The sequence below is a fragment of the Styela clava genome, chromosome 9 (assembly GCF_964204865.1).
Source record: "Styela clava chromosome 9, kaStyClav1.hap1.2, whole genome shotgun sequence".
Lineage (NCBI taxonomy): Eukaryota > Metazoa > Chordata > Ascidiacea > Stolidobranchia > Styelidae > Styela > Styela clava.
The window spans coordinates 3,850,752-3,873,664 of NC_135258.1; the positions used below are offsets into that span (position 1 = coordinate 3,850,752).

Here is a 22,913-nt window from a genome sequence, read left to right on the forward strand (position 1 = left end):
TGACATTTTTGGGGGGCAATTCAGGCGTTCAATATCTCGACAATTTATCGTTTGATAACGCAGAAACAGTTCCACCCTTCTTACTGAGATTAAATCTGGACATTGTTCTTGTTTTCATGGATTCTCATGTTCTTGTTATTGAATTTGACAAATTGCGCACTGATAATTTTATTTCTATAAAAGGGGTAATTGAGATTATGTTAATTCAATTTAGGGGCGACGATATTATATATTCCACTTCTCCGACAAACACTTTCTAAAAAGAACATTAGCTTCCAACTAAGCTATCGGTTTGGTTTCTGTGGGACTACTAACTACCTATTGGACACGTCAGTGTACATAACGATCGTTTCAATATTATGTTGTTGTTCTTGTTGGTAGTATTCTTTTCTTTCGCCATGAGGAAATCACTTTTCACTTCGAATACTGAACCAATTGCTTTGAAATTTTCAGTGGTTAAAGATTGATTTTTTTGCCAGAAGGATATTACTTTTACTCATGTCAAAAATTTCTGTGGACTTCAAGAGATTCGTTTTTTATGTGTCAGAATATCCAATAGTCTTGCTGCACACCAACACAAATATATTTTTGTAACGTTTGTAACATAATTATGATTTCCACGGACTGCAGCAATTTTTCATAATCAGGAATAGCGATTCCATGATAAAAGAGTCATGCTGCATACTAACACAACTATAAACTTTCAACGTACCAAAATCAGACAAACATTCGATCACTGGATGTTTGTTATGTTATCTCAGAAGTGTCTGAATTCAATATACCTAACCAATAATGTTTGATAAAAAGTTGAAGCACCAAAATTTCTGTTGAAAAATTGTATTTAATTGGCAGTATTAAAATGCAGTATACGCAGATTGTAAAGTTACCAAAACAAAATTGACATAACACCAGCGAAGCTATTAAAGGTCGCAAAGTCTTGTGGGATTATCATTAGGTAACAACAATTATGAAACAATGTAACAAGGAGATAGCGACCAGACATCGCCGACTCACGATCTATCGGCGTGCATTTTAATCACGGCGCAGACGATGTCAAAGTGCCAAGAGGGATATGGACATTGCTTAAAGAGTGATCACGAGATACGATCGAGCGGCCTATAACTTGCGTCTCCAAAATCTCTCGATTTGCAAAACTTATTCTCTTAATTGTTACATTATCATTATGTAACAATTATGAAACAATGTAACAATTAGATTCAAGCGTCATTATCAGTCTTGATCAAATTTCGCATTAATAGTAAATTGCATGGGGATACATTGTTTATTTTCTCATATATTAACAACACATTTTGAGTCGCACACGAAAAATGGCAATAAAAGTGGGTCGCAAACTGAAAAGGCTGGGAAGCACTGATATGAACAAAGTCGACAGGATTTCATCACAATGTTACCCATCTAAAGTGTATTTAAAAGCAGTTTGGAAAAAATTCACGAAAAGAAATTAATTATTGAGTACATAAGATATAATTCAACAAAAATTGATGTTGATGTAAATTTACTCCAAACTAGGAAATGGGAACTCATCTAAAAACAAAATATATTAGTGATAAAGGAGTTTGAATCAATTACTGACTTTCTTATTAAAGATACACATGGACCCACTGGCGCTATACTGATCCTGAACATGAGGTTTTCCCAGTCAAGGAAATTCAATTCCACAAAATAGAAGATGCTATTTATGCAATAGCATATTACCTCATTAAATAAGTTATGCGTAGCTTGGAAAACTATTCGGTGGCGCACAGCCTGATCATGGTATGTGTACCAGATTAGGATTCAGGTTGTGCGCCATCTTGGAGCATATACTACTGGAGTGCCAATAATTCTATGAATAAGGAAATTATTGGGTTCATAGAATCCAGTTAAAATATTTCAATATTTTTGATGCAAATTTATTCCAAGTGTTACTTATTTTGAAGCAAATATATTACTGACAGGGGAGACTCAAAAAACTGCAGACTGGCCTATGAGCCGCCCAGCCGATTTTCAAGAAAAAGCGATTCGCAAAGTGCGTCTTATGGTCCGCGAAATACAGTGAATTGGCTTGATTTTTGACTTCCAGATAGTTTAAGCCAGCTGATGGTCGAAGTCAACAATATCAGTGGAAGAGGCTGAAGTACTGGTTCTCAACCAGTGCGCCATGACCCACTGCTGGGCCGCGGAAAGATTTTAAGGTGAGCCCCAGAACTAATAAAATTGCTAGTTTTCTTTGTATCACTATCCATAATTTTGATTGTAGTACCAATGATTGATGATGCTGTTTCTTGCTACTGAATGGTCATCTTCATTCCAAATATTGAAAGGAAAGTGTTCGTTTTCACAGAAAGATTCTAACTTTTCTTGTAGTTTTTCCCTCGCAATAAAAATTTGAAAGGGCCACGGAAATTTTCTTGCCACAAAAAAAAAGGTTGAGAACCACAGGGCTAGAGTGAATGGGCGCAAAATGTCGATGGATATTCAGTATGGCCAATAATGACTTTGTCAGTTCAATCATATGGCAGTTCGGTGAGACTGCTTCTTTCAAGAAAGTGGTTATAAATAAAATCAATTGACACAAGAATTGAAGTACTCCAATTATTGCCTAAGAAGATTCATAAGAAAATTATATTAAAATAGAAAGAAATTCTATCAGTCAGAATAATCATATTTTAGTTAAAACATGCAAATGCTGGCAGTTCACGCTTCACCGATTTCATTAAAAACTTCTGCCAGTCAGAATAATTGTATATCGGTGTGGGCATGCTATAGCCAGGGTGTAAAAAAAATCATTTTTCTGTATTATTCATAGCTGTTTTCATGGTGCTCCCGAAGTATGCGAACCAAGATGGCGGACATCGGAACGTAACATGGGTTAGGCGATAATTTTTTTACAATTTTCCCTATTTTAGTCCTATTATCAGTTCGACGACTAGCCAAGAGTCTCCCGTAGTATTTATACCTAAAATTATGGCCTAACCCTAACCTAGTCCACATATTACATTCCGATGTCCGCCATCTTGGTTCGCATACTTCGGGAGCCCCGTTTTCATAGCTTGAAACGCATTTTAGGCCTTCAAGACTATTTGAAAACTAACGTTACCCAGTAGCTGTTACTAACTCGAATTACTTGATAATCTGAAAATTCAGACCATGCCATTTCAAATATTCTGCTGCCAGGTCACACTGACCGAAATGTTACTGCAATTTGTACTCGGTAATAAACAAGACCCAATTTCAATCTCTTTGGTTCAATATTCAATTTAGCCATTTAATCTACCTCCATTTGTACTTCATCGTCAGATTTTTTTTCTGTACCACTAGGTGGATCAACTGACGTGCCAATGTCTTTATCTGCATTCTCAGTATTGTCTGTATTTCCTGGTTCAAGGGTCAAAGTTTGAGTTGGGGGAATGTTTTGGTCTACATTAGTTTCTGGCAACCCTGAACTGACAGTTTTTGAGGAGTCATCTTTTTCAGTTTCTGCTGAGTCAGTGATTGATTCACTAGATTCCATTTTTGTTGAGTCGCCGGTAGTCGTTTCTGTTGAGTCATCTTTAGTGACTAGTTCACTGGATTCTATTTTTGCGGAGTCATGTGATTCTGAATCAGCACTTTTACTGTCTTCACCAGCAGTACTCTGAACTTGTTCCAATACCGTATCAGACTTCAATTTTTTGGTGGGGCTTTCTGCGATCTGTGTGTCCGTTATACCTTTGTCCGTTTTGGTGGTACTCTCATCATTAGCATCCTCGATTTTTCGTTTTATGTTCACAGTCTTTGGGGGTGAGGAGGAAATTATGGTTGCAGAGACGTTGGGTTTCTGAAATTTAATAATAATAAACTATAACAGCGGTTCCCAACCTGGGGCCCGTGGCCCATCAAGGGGGCCAAAGTGCAGCTTGCAGGGGAGGCACGAAACTGATTTTTACTTTTCCATTAACAAGAAACTCCCTGTTCCCCATAGTTTAATTGCTTGATAAAGTTATTTCACAGGGTGTTTTCACTTTGTTGAGCATTAACTGTTTTATCCTAATGGGATTTTTTGAATTGACCAGTCAAAACGACACTCTGAATGATAAACAGGGGGCCATGAGTGCTGAAAGCCTCTGGAATAGAGCCACGAGCCATAATAGGTTGAGAACCACTGAATAAGAACTGCCAAATTGTCATCATGCAAGACATGGCAGCCTGCAGAAAAAAGGGACCTCCTGAAGTATGCGCACCAAGATGGCGCACAACCTAAACTCAGGTTGTGTACCAGGTTAGGGTTCAGGTTGTGCGACATCTTGGTGCGCATACTTCAGGAGTACCGAAAAAAGTTCTCACAGCAAGAATAGATGGTAGAAGAGTGAGAGGAAGACCCAGATGTCAGTGGTACGACGATATCGAAAAACGGACTGGCAACCAGCTATACACCAATGTCAAACTGACGTGGGTGTGCATTTAATTTAGGTTCTGACACTATAAAATTAGAAAGCCAATCAAGGCGACTTTTGTACTGCTAAAATGATCAAAGGAAATTTATCTATTAGGCAAAACCCAACTTGATAAAATACATACAATTATTCAATATTCCATATTCAAAAATTATTTTTTAAATTGTATTTAAAATAGTTTAACAACCAAAATATTAATTTTTCGAACCCAATGTATGTTTCTCCGACCCTTGACCCCAGAAAAATTCTCCCCATACTTTACCGTTCAAAAACATTTTGGATGCTTATTCTGAGAGTGTTTTGGAGAGTTGGCACTACGCTCAAAACGCATGCAAAAATTGCAATTGTTACGTCATTGCTGACTTTTTACTAATTGGCCATTGTTATGGTAATAAACAAGGAAATCGATGCTCATGAAACATCCATAGTTGGGTATGCTTTGATTACTGTGATTCTTTTCCAGAGCAGACAAACTGGACATCTTACCTGTGTGTTCTCAGTTTCTTCTGTTACCATTTCAGGTGTTGTTTCAGTTTGTTCAGTCCTTTCCTCAGAAGCGGGGGTTTCAGAAACTGCTGTCTTTGTCTCTGCTGAATAGAATAAGATTTTCATATTCATATTATGAGAGAGGGAGGTCAATAAGTCTTAAACTGTGGTTCTTAATCGATTGGGTGCGACCCACGACTAATAGAAAATTTTTTGAGGAGGCTTGAAGCTAATTAAAAAGAAAAATTTAAATATTTTTCAGATTTGATTTTGTCAGTCTTATTTTGGATATTTACATCTCTTTATTTTGGATATTTACATTCCATCCACATATTTTTAACATGTTTTTTAAATAAAACATACTTTTGATTACTATCTGTTTTCGTAGCCTATAATTGTTAACTAGTTATTCCTGAGTTGAGTCGGGAGACTTCTAAAAAAGGGGCGCGGCCTAAACGATTTGAGAACCACTGGTCATATGGAAAATAAATAAACAAGTCCATGCTTGAAAGAGAAATGAAATTAAATTCATTAGATTCGCTTCGCACTTGAACTACGAATAATTATCTAGATAGCCAGCAACTGATAAGCAAGGATCCAATCATATTTGAAAGAAATGGAATTATTTTACTTTGGCATTGTCCCCATGGGTGTACAACAGGTGGCCCGGCCCGCGAGTCACAACCCGGCCCGTCAGGCCTTTTGTAAGGCCCTTATCAACACTAATATTCTTAAATCTTATGACGATTTGCCCGGTGCATTTATTACTGTAAGGCCAGGGAATAGCAGCATTCTCTTCTTTTGTCCCAGCTGAATGTTTGAAGTTGGTTATATGGCCCACCGACAAAAAATGTTGCACACCCCAAAATCTTCATGCGACCCCATGAGGGGGCGCCACCCCAGTTTGGGAACCACAGACCTATTCTATACATACCATCTTCAATAGTAGACTCTCCTGTTTCTCCAGTAGTGATTTCCAGCTTTGGCAAAGTAACTGCTGTAAAATCTGGAACTCCCGGTATCTTAGGTGGGGTAGTGCTGATTGGTGATGGTGGCAAATTAGACCAATGAGGTTTGAATCTAAAGTTTGAACAGGAAAAAAATAGGCAATTAGCTAAAAAACACGAGTCTAAAACAAAAGTTAAATGTCTAACTAATAGGGCAACCATTGTACCAAACGACATATGAAAGTTTACCCATGAACTAAAAAAAACAGTCAAATTTGGGACAAAAGGATAAAATCTGATATAAATGTAATAGTGAGTGAAAAAATTCACACAGTAATTCGATGGTCACTGGTTCGACCACTAGAAAAGAAGAAGTTCGTCTATATTCAAAATTTGTTCAAAGCAAGCCTCAATGCAATGTAACACTCACTAAATTAAACAATCAAACGAGACATATCTCTGAGCATAGTCACAGGTGAACACACTCACTCACACATTCATTACACCCACCTATCGCTTCCAGGAGTGTATCCATTGCCCGGCATCGAGTCCACACCATTCACCATCATGTTGTTGTCATTGCTATCTGAGAGAGTCCTGTGAAATTGTTTGTTCATTACAAGTAGGGGTGAAAAAAACAATAGAATATTCATAGTCACAATGGTATTGTGGGTAAAATGATAGACAAAGTTGCGTTGGCATCCAAAAATAGTGGTTTTCATATATCAATAAATACAGTTGCTGCTCATTTAAAAATTACCTGAGCACAAAGGCCTATCAATATAATTAATTAAATTTTTGACAAGGTCAAATTTTTATTTTCAAAATTGATTTTTATTTGAAAAAAGGTCTTACCTTGGTAGATTACTCCATGAGCTGACAACCATTAGATTTTTCTCAATTCCTCTCATAAATTTATCACATTTTGTGTAATTCTTCCTCGGTTCTGCAAGAAGTTCACAAAGTCTTTGGATTGTGAAAGGCGGACTGTAAAAGAAAGATTCAACTAATTTTTCCTATCATTTCTCACAGTATTATAAGTTAAATGGGAGCTGGGAAGAGCTGCGGAGTCTGAAAAAAATAATACCAAGCAATGCCATAGAGCCAACAGAAATTTGCTCAAAGTATTGTAACTGATTAAATTTATTTTCATCAGAATGCGACCACTATGGATGTTTCCCCAAGCATCAATCAGCATGCCTCACGAGAACATTTAGATGAGTTGCAATAATTAAAAATCGATACTGCAAATGCTGCGATAGACTATTATAAAATTAGCTATAAGTATCTGTAAGCGGCACGCAGTTTTGCGTTTTAATAAAAATGAGTTTTGAACATGTGAGCCAGTTTGTATGAGCTAATTCCCCAAAACACTCTCGAAATGAGCGTTTAAAATTTTGCAATGGTTAAGTATAGGGAGATTTTTTTGGGGGTCAAGGGTCGAGGAAACTTCCACTGGCCCAAACTATTGAATCAAGAAACATAGTAACACACCTGTCAAACTCTTCCGTCAACTGCAACAATCTTTTTTTCATTTCATCAAAATCATCGTTGGTCGCATTTGCGTTGATTTTCCCAACTTTATAAGGAGCCATATTGTAAAATTCATCTAACACTGACGTCAATTTCTTCATGAAAACTTTCTGTACTTTCTCCCATGGCCCCCTAGTGGAGAAGAATATATTAAACTTCAACAAGGAATACAAAATTTTGCTTATTTGCAAGACAAGAATAATAGCTTAAATAGCTAAGTAATTGTGAAAAATCAAGAACTCCATCAAATTGGTCAAAACTCAGGGATGACCAAAACCGGAAAATGTTCCACATGCATTCTCAATAGCTGGGAAGGATGATTTTTGTAATGTAGCTATTCTAGATATTTTTCACTGATCAAGAATTTAACACACCAAATATTCGATACAATTTGGACATCTTTGAGTATTTGGGTCTAGTATAGTTTAGTACCACAGGTACTTCCAGTGGGCGTAGCATAACGAATTTTGCACATGTTATTCCTAACCCCCACCTGACTATGCAATCCAAAAACTACGTCACTACGACGTCGCCATCACGTCATAGGTCTTGCCAAAGTATAATTACGATCGCCCAAAATGACATCTGCGCCGCCGATAACAAACCCGCTAAAGCCAGCGATCTCTCTCCTATCGTGATCGTTGTGACGAGAAAACAAGAGAGATAGCTTGCTCGATTTCGGGTGCTCGTCTGCGCGTTTTGGACGACCTTTCACGTACTTTGGTGGCCATTATTACGCCACTGTGACGTCGAAATGACGTAATTTTTGGGTGACGTAGTCAGGTAAGGGTTAGGATTGACATATGCAAAAATTGTTGAGCCAGGCCAACTAGAAGTGCATGTGGTACTAAACTATATCAGACCCGAGTATTTTTAGGGCTGTGTTTCTCAAAAAGTGTCAATACCACAAAACTTAACACAGAACCCAGCCAACAACCCAGAAACAAAACTTACAAGATATCTCCGGTCCTTGCAATGTAAGTTATAAACCGATCAAGTTCTTCTGACAGGGGATCTTGTTTTTCTTCATAGCCTAAAAAATAAAATAAAAATGTATGAGAGATAACAATGTCCAGACATCTCCCAAAGGAGGGGTGTCTGATCATATGGAAAATGGTTTCTCTGAAACGGGACAAAGTCACCCGATTTGTATAGTGTGCCGTACTGTAATATCAAGATTTAGAATTCACAGACTCCATCATTGTTTGCCCTACCAATTCTACAATCAGTTTTATTTCTTTTGTTTTTATCAATTATTTTATCGCCTATTATGCTGATTATTGAGTCGAAAAAAACTCATAACGTTACTCATACTTGATAAATGAAATATTGAAAAATACAATTTCAAACAAAAAACTCACCCTCGATGGCCTGAATAAAAATGTTTGTGTCTTCCATTGTTCAAATATTTCACAAAAATCCTATATTCTACAACTTTAATCCATCTTTCGCACTAAACATTCAACAATTACAAACTACTTATTTCAGTCTTTCAGAAAGGACGTCGAGCATTATTCAGATTTATCAATTCGACAAGATTTAGAATTGAGCTAAAATTCTTAATGCCATATTTTTTTTAAATATTTTTGTGTGAGCGAACACATACTTTTCCATCTAAATTCTGTACATTTCAAACCTTACTCGAGGTTTTGTTTGCTCTCCCGATTCTATAATCAGGTATTTTTTTGTCTTCATTTAATATTTTATCGTCTACTGCTGATTATGAATAATACCGGTAAACTTATACCGGTACTTAAATTAAGTAAATAATAAATTCCAATTTACCATTTAGTTTGAAATAATTAAAATTATACTGAACTAAATTTCAATAATTTTTATAATATTATATATTTAACAGAATAATAATTGGTTAACTTTCTAAATCTATTTTCTGAATAAGTATATAGAAACGAGTACGGTACATTTAGTTGGCAATTCGTACGACGACTAGACGTCAACATTATTCTGCTCTCGGTCGCCGAATGTGTTTTCTTTCGCTCAATTAGTTTGAGTTTTTTTATCTGATTGAATATACCATAAATAATCTTCAACCGCATTTTATTAATATAATTTTAATATTAATATTAATTCTTATATACTAATTACCTCATTACTTTTATAAGAATATATAATCCAGTATCAGCTGTTTACACGCTAGGATAATTTTTGTAATCACTGAGGCGCGACAACGAACACCAACAGAAAATTTTACAAAATCGTTGGCGGAAAAACGAAAACCAAGTGAGTTGTAGTAATTTTTTGGACGGGAGTAAATATGGGGGAAGGTATAAGGATTAATTGATGTTCAAAAAAGTTCAAACCAAATTAGAATTAATGTTGACTAATTATTGTTAGTGGTATGTGCTGTTGTATATTTTTATTATTGTTGCAATGCTCATTTCATTGTTTGTGGAAATAAATCTCTCTCTCTCTCTCTGCTCTGTTTTCAGGTTGGCGAAATCTCTCTCACTCTGTTAAATGTAAACCTGTAGTTGCTAATGGAAAACATTTACAAATACAGAAATATTCTTTTTTGCCTTTGTCAGTGTTGGTCTTTTAGTGAACAGCTAACACATGTATTCCACAAGTTTGCTGGATGTGATTAGTTTATTTTTTAAAGCTTTTCCGAATGCCCATATAAATTGTAACAAAAATTGTTGTGATTTATGGTAATGATTAAATAGGGCACAGTATTCTGATTTCAATATGTCCCGACATTTGGTTCAATAAAACAACATTATATTGTCTCTGAAACGAGGACGTCTGTTACGATGACATATTCTTTCTTTGCTAAAAACTCTGAATGCTACAACAGAAAATATTTTTTTAATCTTGTAAACTCGATTATCTTTTTCAAGGAATTCAATAGTAATGTTTTTGAATTGCACTTCCGTTTGGTTTATCTGCAGTGCCGGTTTGTGTTTTGAGGCGATATGGAGCCCCCAGACTTTTTGGGTCTCGTGTAGTTTCGTACCTAACGTACTTCTAGTGGGCGTAGCATAACAATTTTTTGATATGTCAATCCTAACCCCCATCTGACTACGCCATCCAAAAAAATTAAATCACTACGACATCACAATCACGGCATAGAGCTTGCCAAATATACGCACGATCGACCGAAACGGCATTGGCGCCGGCGATAAAAAACTGACTGACGTTATCGGTCTCTCTCCTATTGGAATCGTTGCGACGAGAGAACTGTTCGATTTCGGGTGCTCGTTTGCGCGTCTTGGATGGCAGTTCGTATAGTTTGAAGGGCTCTATTACGTCACTGTGACGTCGTAATGACGTAATTTTTGGATGGTGTAGTCAGGTGGGGGTTAGGATTGATACTTGAAAAAAATTTCATGCTACGCCCACTAGAAGTGTGTTAGGTAAGAAACTACATGAGACCTGACTTTTTCGTAAAGGGGGGCCTCGCACTCACTGTTATAATTAATGTCTTTTTTATGTGGGTTTTTTTTTTTAATAGGAGAATTGTGCTGTAGAGATCTAATTTACTGGAAGGAAAAAAATTTTGAAAGCATTTGAGAGTTTATAGCAAAAAAACAGAATTTTGGTCACGTGATGGCAGAGTGTTTTTTTTATGTGCCCAAATGTCGGGACATATGGGAGTCAGATAACTATAGCCTACTGTCTTCATGGTTTTTTGTTGCAATGATTCTGTTTCTATGTTTTTTTAAGACTGATTCATAAAATTATGTAGCCTATCCCAACATACTGACCTAATAATTTTCATCCAAATTAAAATGCACAAGTTTTTTTTAATTCAACAGGATTGCGTAAATTATTTTTCTATATTGTCCTTTACAGGATAACACATATTAGCAGCACATAATTATGGACACTACAATATGGGAAGGTATGCAGAAGCAACAATTAGATGGTGGATTACTACTGACATCATGTGGTGCTGAACTGCAAGAATTAATGCGGCAAATTGACATCATGGTCCGACATAAGAAAATGGAATGGGAAGGGGAACTAGCAGCTGTACAGGTAACTATTTCTGTATTCTTCGATAAGATAGTAATTTTTTTTTGCTTTCAGCTTCACTCATGCCTTTTGCTTCAAACAAGGCTAGACAAAAGCTGTTATTAAGCCATTTCTAACTAGATCCCAAATAAACACTCTACAAACTCACTTCGCTGTCGGGAGTTATCCAAGCTATAATAAAGGATTGTTGGTAGTAAGCCAAGAAACGTTGAGTTTCAGTGTATTGTTCAAGAATAGAGCAAAATGGTATTGAAAAGCCGCAAAATTGATGTCTGACTGCGATCCCTGGAAAGTGCATTACAAAAAAATATTGAATTTTTTTGGGGGAGGGGGGAGGCATGGCGTATGTTTTTTGAGTATTTATGAGAGTCAAGTGGGAGGCATGAGATTTATCTATACTAAGACTTTTAAACTCGGCCTATATGCAAGGATATAAGGCACTTCGTAAATAATCTCTTCTCACTATTGCAGGACAAACTCGAAGTTCGTGAACAAGAACTCGGTCACACTAAATCTATGTTAAATCAAAAACATCAGGAAGTAGGAATGTTGAAACACAAATTAGATGGGTTTGACGGTAGCCAACGAAACGTGGTAAAACAATACGAATCCCAGTTATCGTATCTTCGCAACGAATTACTACAATTGAAATCGACGTACTCAAAAATGCAGAAACATTATGCAAAACAAGGTGATTATTTAATCAAATAATTTAAAATACTATATAACATTTATTTTACAAAAAATTACTTCGAATTGAGACAGCCATGCTCATACAATTCCTAAGAACACTCCATTACCAGATATTAAGTAATCTATAAAATCAACTAGAAAATAATATCAATAACTTTCAAGTTTATTGATGAAATAACAGGCGACCCAAAAAGATTTTTCATGCAACGCAGTTTTGGGTCGCGACGCAAAGGTTGAGAAACACTGCACTAAGCCATCACACCTACTAATATAACGCAAACAATTTTGTTTTTACCAATTATTCATATCTTCCATTATTTTCCAAATAGAGTATCGACCCTGGCCTTGATCGTAGACTGAAAATATTTGAAATTTCAGATTCGATAGAAGTACTTTATTTTACCTACCCTAGCTGTTATCTTTCAACAGGAAAGATAAGTGAGCGAGAGCACACACTTCAAAAAGAACTTGAAAAAACTCGTGCTGAACTTGACTCAAAAGTTCAACAAGAGACAGAGTTTGTGAAAGAGAAAGGAGCATTTGAAGTTAAACTGCGAGCATTGCAACACCAAATCGAATGCCTAGAAGCACAAAGGAAATCATTTGCTGAAAAGAGTGAGAGAATTCAACAGCAGGTCAGTGCTAGAGAGTGTTCTTAAGCTACAAATATTTTGCGTCCAATTCCAGATGCCAGATTAGTTTTGGACTGCCCTATAGTGATGTCATTTTGTCATTTACACAAAATATGATCAGTTTACATGAAACAAATCTTTTATTGCAGGGACGTAGCCAGGAGTGAGATTTGGGGGTCGGAGCCCTCTACTTTTGAAAAAAGAATTATTTTCTGTATCATACATAACATTTTTTTTGGGGCTCCATATGTATGTGTACTAATTATATTATGTAGCTCACTAATTTTGTTTGCCTACTTTACATCAAGTTGTGTAAAGGAACTGAAATCTATGGGGGAATATTCACTTGGCTAACACAGACAGTCCCCGAACTTGTAATAGAACTAAAATAAGGAAAATCAGAATTATGCTCTCACCTTAACCAGGTACACACGCTACGGGAGTCCCCAAAAATGATCTATCATTAGGATTTTTATAATTTATTTTAATTATACGATTTATTATGTTCAGGTTTATACGTACCAAGCCCGTTTGAAGCGTAGCAATCAAATGATCGAGGAGGTCGAGTCTACGAGTCAAAATCTGGTTAAGAAACTTGAATCCGAACTGATCAATGATAAAGAATTGATCCAAACTCAAGAAAATTTGATCAAAGAATTGCAGAATAAAACAAGAGAACTGGATGATTTAAGGAAGGGAACAGTGAAAGAGAAATACATGTTACAGGTGGGGCATGTCATAGCATTGGTTCCTTTACATTTGAACCCACGTACATTTGAACCCATGACAATTGCACCTGTATGCTATTGCACCTATGGAATTTTTTTTGTTTCATGGATAGTTAAACCCATACTAACCCTAACCCATGGGTTTTAGCACCCGCATATAGATTGAACCCGTGGATATACGCATGGGTTCAAATGTACATGGGTTCAAATGTACGGTCACCCATAGCATTGAGTTGCTTTTCAAAAATATTCACTAATTTCACTAATTTGAGTGACATACAGTGATTTATGACTGTGATATTTTGCTGATTGGGCGGAGCAAGAAAAACGACCAAGAGGAGACATTGGCAGCAGCTAACGGATGTACAGCGTGTTATTCACCCTCGTTTCCAATGCTTGAGTTGATGAATTGTTTAGGACTCTTGTTAGCTTTATGGATGTTACACCAGGCATCGATTGCCTTGTATTGTTTCTGTAACAATCGGATTTTCAAGAGTCTTTGAGGGTCTAAAAAGTGTTTCAAGCAGAATTTTTTTTTTTTAATTTCAGAAGAGGTAAGTTACAATTCTCATCCACCACCCTGTCCCCTGGCTATGCCTTTTATGTCAAATATCTCACAAACGGTAAAATAAATAAGCAATGCAGAACCGAAAGAATTCCAGTTTTTCCAAAAATGATAGCTCTTCACAATTCAGTGACTGCCTATACATAGCCTTATTCAGAGTGAAAGACATGAAGGAGCATTGAATATAAAAATTGTTTATTGAAGATTCAATTTTATCTCTTTTAGGAGGAACTCGATAAAGCGACCTGTCGAGCCAGAGTTTTCGAAGATGAGGGCCGAGAATTAACATCGACTTTAAAAGCAAGAGAATCAGTCATGCGTGACTCTGAAATAGAAATCGCAGAGCTCAAAAATAGAGTTTCAGATCTCGAGAACATGCTCAGAACGAAACAAAAACTCATTGAATCATTGCAGACAAGATCGCCACTAAAAAGTCGAGAGGATGAAATGCAACGTAACGTCGCACATTTGGAATCTCTCGTCTCGACTTACAGGAACTCAGAATCTAGTCTAAGGTATTTCACTATTTCTGTGTTTTGAATACTTTTACTAAGCAGGGAGAGGAAGGTGATGAAATTTACTCTCACTTGAAATTACCAGCTTTTTACACAGTGCAGCTCTTCTTGGCTAATTTATTTCACTCTTTTGCAGTGAGTAGGGCTGGGCATTTTCGAATACCTTTTGATTTCAGAATCGAATCGAATAATTTTTTCGAATCGAATCGAATCTCGAATACTTGAAAATATATAATTGTAAGCGACTTTATTATAGTAATTGGTCCTCTCAAAAATATGAATTACTGAAGACATAGAATAAATCACTCAGATAGATTACTGAGCGTTCACACAGAATAACAAACACGTTTTATCAATAACTCACTACTGAGAATAGTCATATGTTAGGATTCCGTTGAAAAAAAATATGACTCAAATAAAAAAAAAATTGGGGAATTCACCTCGACCATTAGCGGAAAGATAAAAACAAGATGGCGCCTGGCGGCGATTCGAAATTTAGCTCTGAACCGATTCGAATAATTTACTATTCGATTCGAATATTCGATTCGAAATGCCCAGCCCTAGCAGTGAGAATGGGACATTTAACATTTGTCACCAACAAACCCTTATGTACAACCATATAACCACTAGGTCGTCTATGAGTAAGGTGGCAGGGAAAGATATTTAACATGTCACGGCAACATAATTAGGCCAGTGGTTTATTAATTAACCTTTTATCTTTTGTGACTCATTTTCGTTACAAAAAAATTCTGTGGCACAATAACCTTTTTCATGCCAGTGATAAACTACAAAAAACAAAAAATACTTTCTGAAAAAATAGACTTCAATAATTATTAGGAGAAAATTATCACCATGTAACAAAAAACAGCATTGTTCATTGCTACTACCATCAAATTTAACTAATTTATCAACAGCTATAACACTTTTCAATAGGTCTTTGGGCAACCTGATCATTTTTATTTGGCCCACCAGTGCGTCATGGCCCTTGGTTGATAACCGGTACACTAGGCCACCATGCCAATTCTCAATGATTAATAATAAATTTAATATTTAAAAAATAACAATTAATTTGTTGAAGTTTTTCGATTCTCCTTTGGTTTATAGTAATAGATTTTTTATATTCCAAGGGAGGAAAACCGCAACCTACAGAAAGAAGTTGAAAATTCACGACAAGAGATCCATAATTTAACAGATGCTTTGAAAAATACAGAAGAGGCAAAAGTGAGGCAATTTATTAAGAAATTTTACTAACAAGTGAATCTCTTTACACAGTTATGAGCAACAATTGAAATGGCAAGAGCTAGAGAACTATGGTGTTTCATTAAACGTTAGTGAACGTCCATCCAAATCAAATCGTTTTTCATTGGCCATTCAGGCAAACGGGAACAATTAAACAAAGCAAAATTAAAAATAACCACAAAATGATTACTATACTTGTCGGCGACTACTTTGCAGATAACTTGAAACACCTCAAGCCTTGTGTTGTCAGAGAAAGAGCTATAAGGATATGTATTCTACCTAGATAATTTCTGGAAAGATGTTCCATCAATATTCTCTAGGACAGGACTGTTGATCCAGAGAAAAACTTTAACACTCAGACTTACTCTAGACTCTCAGAATAACATAACCCCTTTTTTTGAAACAGCATCTGTAAGCTTTTGTTAGATTGCAGGCTTAATTCTTCAGACAAAACAAGATATAACCTAATCAAACAGCAGATAATCCACACTTTAATAGTATCTCGTTCAAGCATCCTTGTGGCAACTATCCATACGGATCCAGGATAGGAAGTATACAAAAAGAAAGGACTTACAGTTCAATACAAAATATACTTTGTCTCAACTCTAGCTTGATAAATGTGCTGACAAAAATTTCATTCTAATCAATAACTAAACGAGAATATCGGTCAGAGACAGAAGACTTATTGATCGAAAGTTAGGGGATCCCCCAGAACAGCGCTCTTACTCCATAGTGACACCTTGTGTCCCATCACTAATTAATTAATAACTCGCTAATTATACGAAATAATTCATCCAAAATCAATAGGCTCTTGGTCCGACATATGATGAATGCACATGCAAAATCTGGAGCAGAATCAATCTCACTTTTGTGAGGTGAGATATCGCGTGCATCTAACAGACAACCGAACAGACAGGCAAATATCTATCAACATACTTACCAATTAAAATCGATAAGTAATTACAGTAGCAGATAATAAAAACATTGCAAAGTTTATTATGTAAAAATATGCCGAATACAAACTAATATTTTTGTGTTTCTTCCCCCTAAAAAATTTTCTCTACCTGGAGGAGGTCTTTCCTGTTGCGGAATGCTGAGATTGAGGCAATCCTGGGCTTTCTCTTTATTTCATTTGTCACGTTTTCCAGGTCACTAATCTGAACGTCGAAATTCGTCGCTTGCGGAATAAAGTCGAGGAGATGGAAGCGTCACACTCCACTAAGCTTTGCAGTATGAAAGCAGAGGTCACAACCATAGCATCTCATTTGCATAATCGAGACGTAAATATTGCTCAGCTCGGACAAACGTGTGGCGATATGGAAAAGCAGCTACGAGAAGAATGTCAAAGACGAGACCAACTTGCAACGGAGTTACAAATGACTGCGGCTCAATTAGAAAATTTGAGAGATCAGCAGACCGTGACGTCACAAATTGTGAGAGAAAAGAAAGCTACGGATCAGTCGCTCGTTGAAGCGGAAATTGATCTCACATCTTTGAAAGAAAATTACACAAAAGCTGTCGGGAAACTGGAAGAGGAAAATATAATGCTGCAGAAAAAGGTACGATTTTGGTTCTCAGTTTCAAGTCCCATTTTTTTTATGAAAATATTATTTGGCCATGACAGACTAGAGATAAGATCGGGCCCGAAAATTCTAGCCCGGCCCGACCCGGGCCTGTGGGTGTTGGGCCCGATCAGAGCCCGACTAATTAGCTAGATTTGCAGGCCCGAACCCGAAGCAAACCTGAATTTTCATATTTTGTTTAGGAGTTCCTTTATTTCCTCACATAGTTTTAGTATATATTTTTTATAAACATATATTTATTTAAAAAAAAAATTAGCGATTGAATTGGATGGGCTCAGGCTTCAGATCTTAGCTCTATAACAGACTAATAGTTTGATAATTAATTTTGATATCGGATTTACGCTTCAAGAGACCCTTAGTCATTGTGTTTATCTGTAGTTTCTGAAGGGCTTGGCCGATATGGATGAAATTTCTAACATGGTTATGCTTTCACTCTAGTTATCTGCATTTCACCAAAAGTTCAGATTGATGTTATGTTCTGCAAAAAATGCAAATTTGCGTGGATGATAACGATTTACTGAAGTGCGGGCTACCTCGTGTATCAGCAAAGATCCTGGGCGCCTATTGGCTTGTTTATTGATGATATCTACCAACTTCGTACCAAAGTATTCAGTCAATAACATAGATACATATCCCCTTATAGCTTTTAATTAGACCTATTAATTTCTTATTTCAGGTTTCTAGTCTCAAAGACCAAATGCTAGTTAAGGAGCAAATGGGCCAGGATGAATATTCCTCTGCTCTCTCTCATACTAGGGATGTTATCAACGGCATACGAGGGCAGGAGGACGATAGGATTAAGAAGATCTGCGATGATTATGAAAAGAAAATTGAGAGTTTGAATTCTAGGTTAGGAAAATTTGATATTCTAAAATATTTGTTTTATGACTCTTATTCAAGAATTTTGACCCAAACAAGCATCTGCTCATACGTAATGATATGTGAAGTGGTACTATTTCTCGAAAGAACCAAATCTTTCCGTTTGAATCAAGAAATTCTACGAAGATATGAACGGATGATTGAGACTTTACATTCTATGTTTGAAAATTTGATATAAATTCACAAACTTTGCAATAGAATCAGATTTTGCCAATCTCCTATGCCAAGTCTTTTAAAAATAAGATTTCCACCCTTGGGACGACCTTGTTGTTGTCAGTTAAAAAAGCAAATAAAACAAATAATGCTTTCTGATTTCCGCCAGAAATATTAACTTTAAATAAAAAGGATGAAATTCCGGCTCCTGTCACAGATAATTCCAAAATACAACTTAGACAATTAAAACATGCCAAATTCCAACTGCACATCTCTGCGGATCAGTGGTTGCTTGTACAGAGCCTAGTTCAAAGTGAATGTGCTTCTATTCTATCTCTTCTCTTTCTATCTTGTTTTAATGAAGTTCTCTCTTTTACAGGCTGCAAGAGATGTCATCAAAAACTTCTGGCAAGAATCATTCTGTGGTAACTGATGGAGTTCTGAGTGACCCTGCTGATGATAATGTAAGTATATTGGTTAAGAGTGGCAACAGAACAGAATCTCAATCTTAGCACGTATAGATTATTTATGCCACTCCTTTCGCTCTGAGCCCTGTGGCAGTGGTTCTCAACCTGTGGCCCCTACGGGAACTTTTCAAGTGGTACGTGAGCAGCTTTGATTTATTGCAACAGTTAACTTCTAAGTCTAAATTATGCCAGCAACGTTTTCTCTTTATTTTTTATACTGTATGTATTCGCTAAACGGCATTTATAGTGCTACCGGTCTTTGTGTTTACAGATCCAAGTTTATTTGTCAGAGGTTCGCGATAATTCAGTAGTGGCAGTAGTTTTTATCTACTAAAAATTTTGAAATGATCGGTGGTTACGGGAAAAGCCCCAAATGTTTGTCGCAATGACAACAATTTAGCAAATGACCCTATGAATTCAGTTTTTGTCTAAAATGGGTGGGCAAGGTGTTTGGGCCAGGGGCCAAAATTATTTTGCCCACCTAGACTGGCAGGCCGTGTAAGTGTGACGTAAAAAATTTTACATTTTATGAACAATATTTACAGAGTTACAACAGCAAACGTGTAAAACGATAAGCCCCGTGCCAAAACAATTTAATAGCAATCTCAACAAATTCCTAAAGCATCGGGCAGGCCAAACTGAATTACTCAACAGGACAGATTTGACCCGTGGGCCGTAGTTTGCTCATATCAAGTCTAAAACCATTTTATTCATCTTTTTAGATACCCAGTCTTCAAATCAAGATTTCTGCAACATCTAACGGCACAAGTCAACCTAGCACAGTCGTTCCACCATCAGTTTCATCTTCAAAATCTAGCAACAGTGAAGCTGTGAAAGACTTCTTGGAAGAAGTAGGGTCACTGAGGTCACGAACTCCGACCCCTACACGACAATTCTTAAAATCAATTGGAATTGCTCCTTCTACAGTAACCGAAACGTCGCCGAATAATTCAATTTTTTCAACTCATATGGACGATAGTATTGATGAAAGAGAATTGAATGCGATACTTGGTCTACAGCAAGAAGATATTGGCAACAATAATAAAATGTCCAAAAATGACGGTTTACAGGTATTTTTTTCAAACAATCTTGCTTTGATAAACCTTATATTGGAAATAGATAGCTCATGAAAGATTTGATAGCAACCAATTGTTGTTCATAAGAAACAGAATTTTAGGAGCAGTGTTCCCTCTAAGGTGTGCGCGCGCACACAGCTTTCAGAGGCTGCGCACACGCATAGATTTACTGCGCACAGGCATATTTCGATGTAATGTAACAATGTGCTCGGTTGGCAGGTTGAGAAAGTTTGTTGTTGGCCCACTTATTACCCGGTTAGAACGCCAAAATTTCTTCATTGGTTTTTGCACAAATATTAGTCATTTCCAAAAAAGTGCGCACACTAAAATTTCTGCGCACACATACTACAAAAAATTAGAGGGAACATTGTTTAGGAGTATAGGATTTTTCAAATTTGATTTGGGGGAAAGGGAATCCTATGCGATGGTCAACCAAAGCCCCTCGTCCCATTAGGGCCATTACCAATCCGTGTCGGATAGATGTTTGTTTCAGATCTATGGACTTGACGGAGGAAGCTGTTACGGGCCTAACCGCACGAGACTTTCTCCTCGTAATATTTATAGTTAATAGTTTTAATCAGCTTTTACCTTAATTGCTCTTCTAGGATTTCCTGAAAGATGAAGAACTGCGATCCAAAGAATTGGAATCAAGAATTGATAAACACATTGAAAATATGAAAGAGGCGATGGCAGCCACAGTGAACAAATACCTAGCTCCGGTTTAAATTGAGAGAGAGAGAGAGAGAGATGTTGTTTCCACAAGCACTTTCAACATTGAAAAATAGTATAAAACAATATTGAAATTAGTAAATTCTCAAAATTTATCAGATTTTAGTGGCTGCTTGAGCTTGCTTGACCTTCAAAGGTCATCGGCGCTCCTGACAAATTCGTTTTCACAATATAAATATAAAAAATATTGAAAAATAAGAAAATGACTTCGCTGGCATACCTAATGTACAGGGTGTCCATAAAGTCTCATCACAATGTTGGTATAATGTCAGTTCTCAAAATATCTTAATTAACCAGGTTTGTTGTTTTTTAAATTAGTAGTTGTTTAGGTATTTTTACTTCATTTAATACATCTGTGAGGGCCAAAACAATATATGGTATCGATAAACTCCCTTTAGGATTTAAAAATTTTTTAGGAACTCATGGACACCCTATAATACATCCCTTCATGGGATTTTGCCTAAGATTGGGAATCATGCCAACACAACTAAGTGTTGGTAGCCCTTGGTATTACAGTAGGTTTCCAATATGGGAGGCTCAACTTTTAATGCGCACAAAAACTTTAAATGTTCTATAATACTGCAATACTTAATATCTCAATATATCACAGCGTGCATTTGGTAATGCTCACTTCAGGCATTGGTTTATCACCTCTTCTATCCATTCATTCATAAGAACGCTTTACGAAAAAATATTTTTCCATAATTTCTGTTAGTAATTTTTGGGAGGAAATGTGTGAAGAGACTGAGAGAGGTTCTGAAGTTACTTTTTGTCTATTTAAGCTGCTTCCATGTTTTTGAACTTGAAGATTTATTATGCTTTTGTTGCTATGATTTCAAAAACCTATTTACTGGCTTCTATATTTTTCTATTTTGAGATAAATATCTTTATTTATGGATGCCAGTTTTTGTTTTTCTGTTAGTCAGGTGAAGGTATTTAGATCCAGCTCAGAGGATAAAATTTCGGAGCTCCCGAAGTATGTGCACCAAGATGGCGCACAGCCTGAACATAGTATGTGTATTGGGTTAGAGTTCAGGTTGTGCGCCATCTTGGTGCACATACTTCGGGAGCGCCAAAATTTCAGCGAACGGATTTTAGTACTTGGTAGATTCTTATTATGGTTGCCAATAGTTAGTTAGGGGGAAGACCCATCTATACGGTTATTAACATGGTGCTCTTATAGCTTCCAAATTGTATGGATGATTTCCTGACCCGAAAACGGCAAATGTCTGTAATCTTGCATACCTGTCTGGGTGATCTGATAATTTGTTATGAGTGATTATTTCATGAATGTAGAAAGTAGGATATATTGAAAAGACTGGTGATTTATTCCGGATTATAAGCTCAGTGATTGGCGCATCGGGCCAAGAGAGAGATGAGAAGATATCATCGCGCCTTTAATTACCCGGCGTGTGTTTGAATCCTGTGAGGACCAATTATGCGTGAGAGGATAGTTGGACTCCTCATCATCATCATAGGGTGGTTAGTGAAAGTGTTGTTCCATTTTCTCATCATCATAGGGCGGTTAGAAAAAGAGTCGTTCCATGGTTGTTTGCGAGCGCGTTCTTAACACTCAGCACGATGCGCTAGGCGTCGTGTCGTATGGATTCCGATATTTATTTTCGTCATGTATGGGCCAGAGCATCTGTGATTTTATCAGTCTTGCATAGTGTCCGAAAAAACAATGATGAATCAATTAGAATTAATTTATTTCTTGATTTTAATGCAATGGTCCTTTCCCCGACCTTTAACCCCTGGAAAATTCTTCCCATACTTTACCATTACAAAATTATCGGGGCTATTTTAAGAGTGCTTTTGCAAGTTGGCGTCTGTAAAATGGGGTATATGTTTCAAACCATCATTGTGATTTATTGCATACAACAATCTGTTTTTTAAAGGTACCGGTAAAGAATTTCAGGCTAATCTATCACAGCTATATCTACACTAATTTTTCTTACAGCAATTAAATTAAAACTCCTAGAAAGACAGAGTGATCATTGAATTATCTGATTTATATTTAAGTTTCCAAAACACAACTAAAAACTAATGAATAAAGTTCAAAAAAGCGAAAACGATGTAATGTTCACAACCTCGCTTGAAAATCTGTCTGAGTGAAAAAAGTGTCTGAGTGGATGCGAAAAGAAGGCATTGTTACTTCACTTTTTGCATTTTACTGATTGGCCAATGTCACGAAGTAAACAAGGAAGTCGATGCTCGAGGAAAGGTGTCGACTTTGATTGTAGAAATGAAAACTCT

The 22,913-nt window shown here is 36.5% G+C and overlaps 2 protein-coding genes across 3 annotated transcripts; one reads left to right on the forward strand and one right to left on the reverse strand.

The window, feature by feature from the left end:
* Nucleotides 1-821: 821 nt before the first annotated feature.
* Nucleotides 822-8,912, reverse strand: LOC120339798 (uncharacterized). 2 transcript variants are annotated; one of them, XM_078115905.1, is made up of 8 exons: nucleotides 8,764-8,912; nucleotides 8,357-8,435; nucleotides 7,364-7,534; nucleotides 6,725-6,856; nucleotides 6,380-6,466; nucleotides 5,857-6,002; nucleotides 4,923-5,023; nucleotides 822-3,820 (listed from the first exon to the last, which is right to left on the reverse strand). In XM_078115905.1, exons 1-8 carry the CDS (start codon nucleotides 8,798-8,800, stop codon nucleotides 3,269-3,271), a joined length of 1,305 nt encoding a protein of 434 aa, XP_077972031.1. In that variant the 5' UTR covers nucleotides 8,801-8,912; the 3' UTR covers nucleotides 822-3,268. The 2 variants fall into 2 exon arrangements, with proteins under 2 accessions (XP_077972031.1, XP_077972030.1); XM_078115904.1 differs by having other exon boundaries at nucleotides 4,923-5,026.
* Nucleotides 8,913-9,523: 611 nt separating this feature from the next.
* LOC120339786 (centrosomal protein of 63 kDa-like) lies at nucleotides 9,524-21,560 on the forward strand. Its single transcript, XM_039407989.2, has 12 exons — nucleotides 9,524-9,643; nucleotides 11,216-11,401; nucleotides 11,870-12,089; nucleotides 12,521-12,726; nucleotides 13,234-13,449; nucleotides 14,242-14,531; nucleotides 15,659-15,752; nucleotides 16,919-17,329; nucleotides 18,030-18,202; nucleotides 18,765-18,849; nucleotides 19,575-19,922; nucleotides 20,534-21,560. Exons 2-12 carry the CDS (start codon nucleotides 11,243-11,245, stop codon nucleotides 20,651-20,653), a joined length of 2,322 nt encoding a protein of 773 aa, XP_039263923.2. The 5' UTR covers nucleotides 9,524-9,643; nucleotides 11,216-11,242; the 3' UTR covers nucleotides 20,654-21,560.
* The last annotated feature ends 1,353 nt before the right edge of the window (nucleotides 21,561-22,913 follow it).

What these genes read in the sequence shown, in the direction of transcription:
- LOC120339798 (XM_078115904.1), bottom strand. Translation starts at nt 8,800, where the DNA reads ATGGAAGACACAAACATTTTTATTCAGGCCATCGAGG. An exon ending in TACACTCCTGGAAGCGATAG is followed by an intron (nt 6,003 to 6,379) that starts GTGGGTGTAATG and finishes TTCAAACTTTAG; the next exon opens with ATTCAAACCTCATTGGTCTA. An exon ending in AGAGTCTACTATTGAAGATG is followed by an intron (nt 5,027 to 5,856) that starts GTATGTATAGAA and finishes TATTCTATTCAG; the next exon opens with CAGAGACAAAGACAGCAGTT.
- LOC120339786 (XM_039407989.2), top strand. Translation starts at nt 11,243, where the DNA reads ATGGACACTACAATATGGGAAGGTATGCAGAAGCAACAATTAGATGGT. An exon ending in ATTGAGAGTTTGAATTCTAG is followed by an intron (nt 18,203 to 18,764) that starts GTTAGGAAAATT and finishes TCTCTTTTACAG; the next exon opens with GCTGCAAGAGATGTCATCAA. An exon ending in CCAAAAATGACGGTTTACAG is followed by an intron (nt 19,923 to 20,533) that starts GTATTTTTTTCA and finishes TTGCTCTTCTAG; the next exon opens with GATTTCCTGAAAGATGAAGA.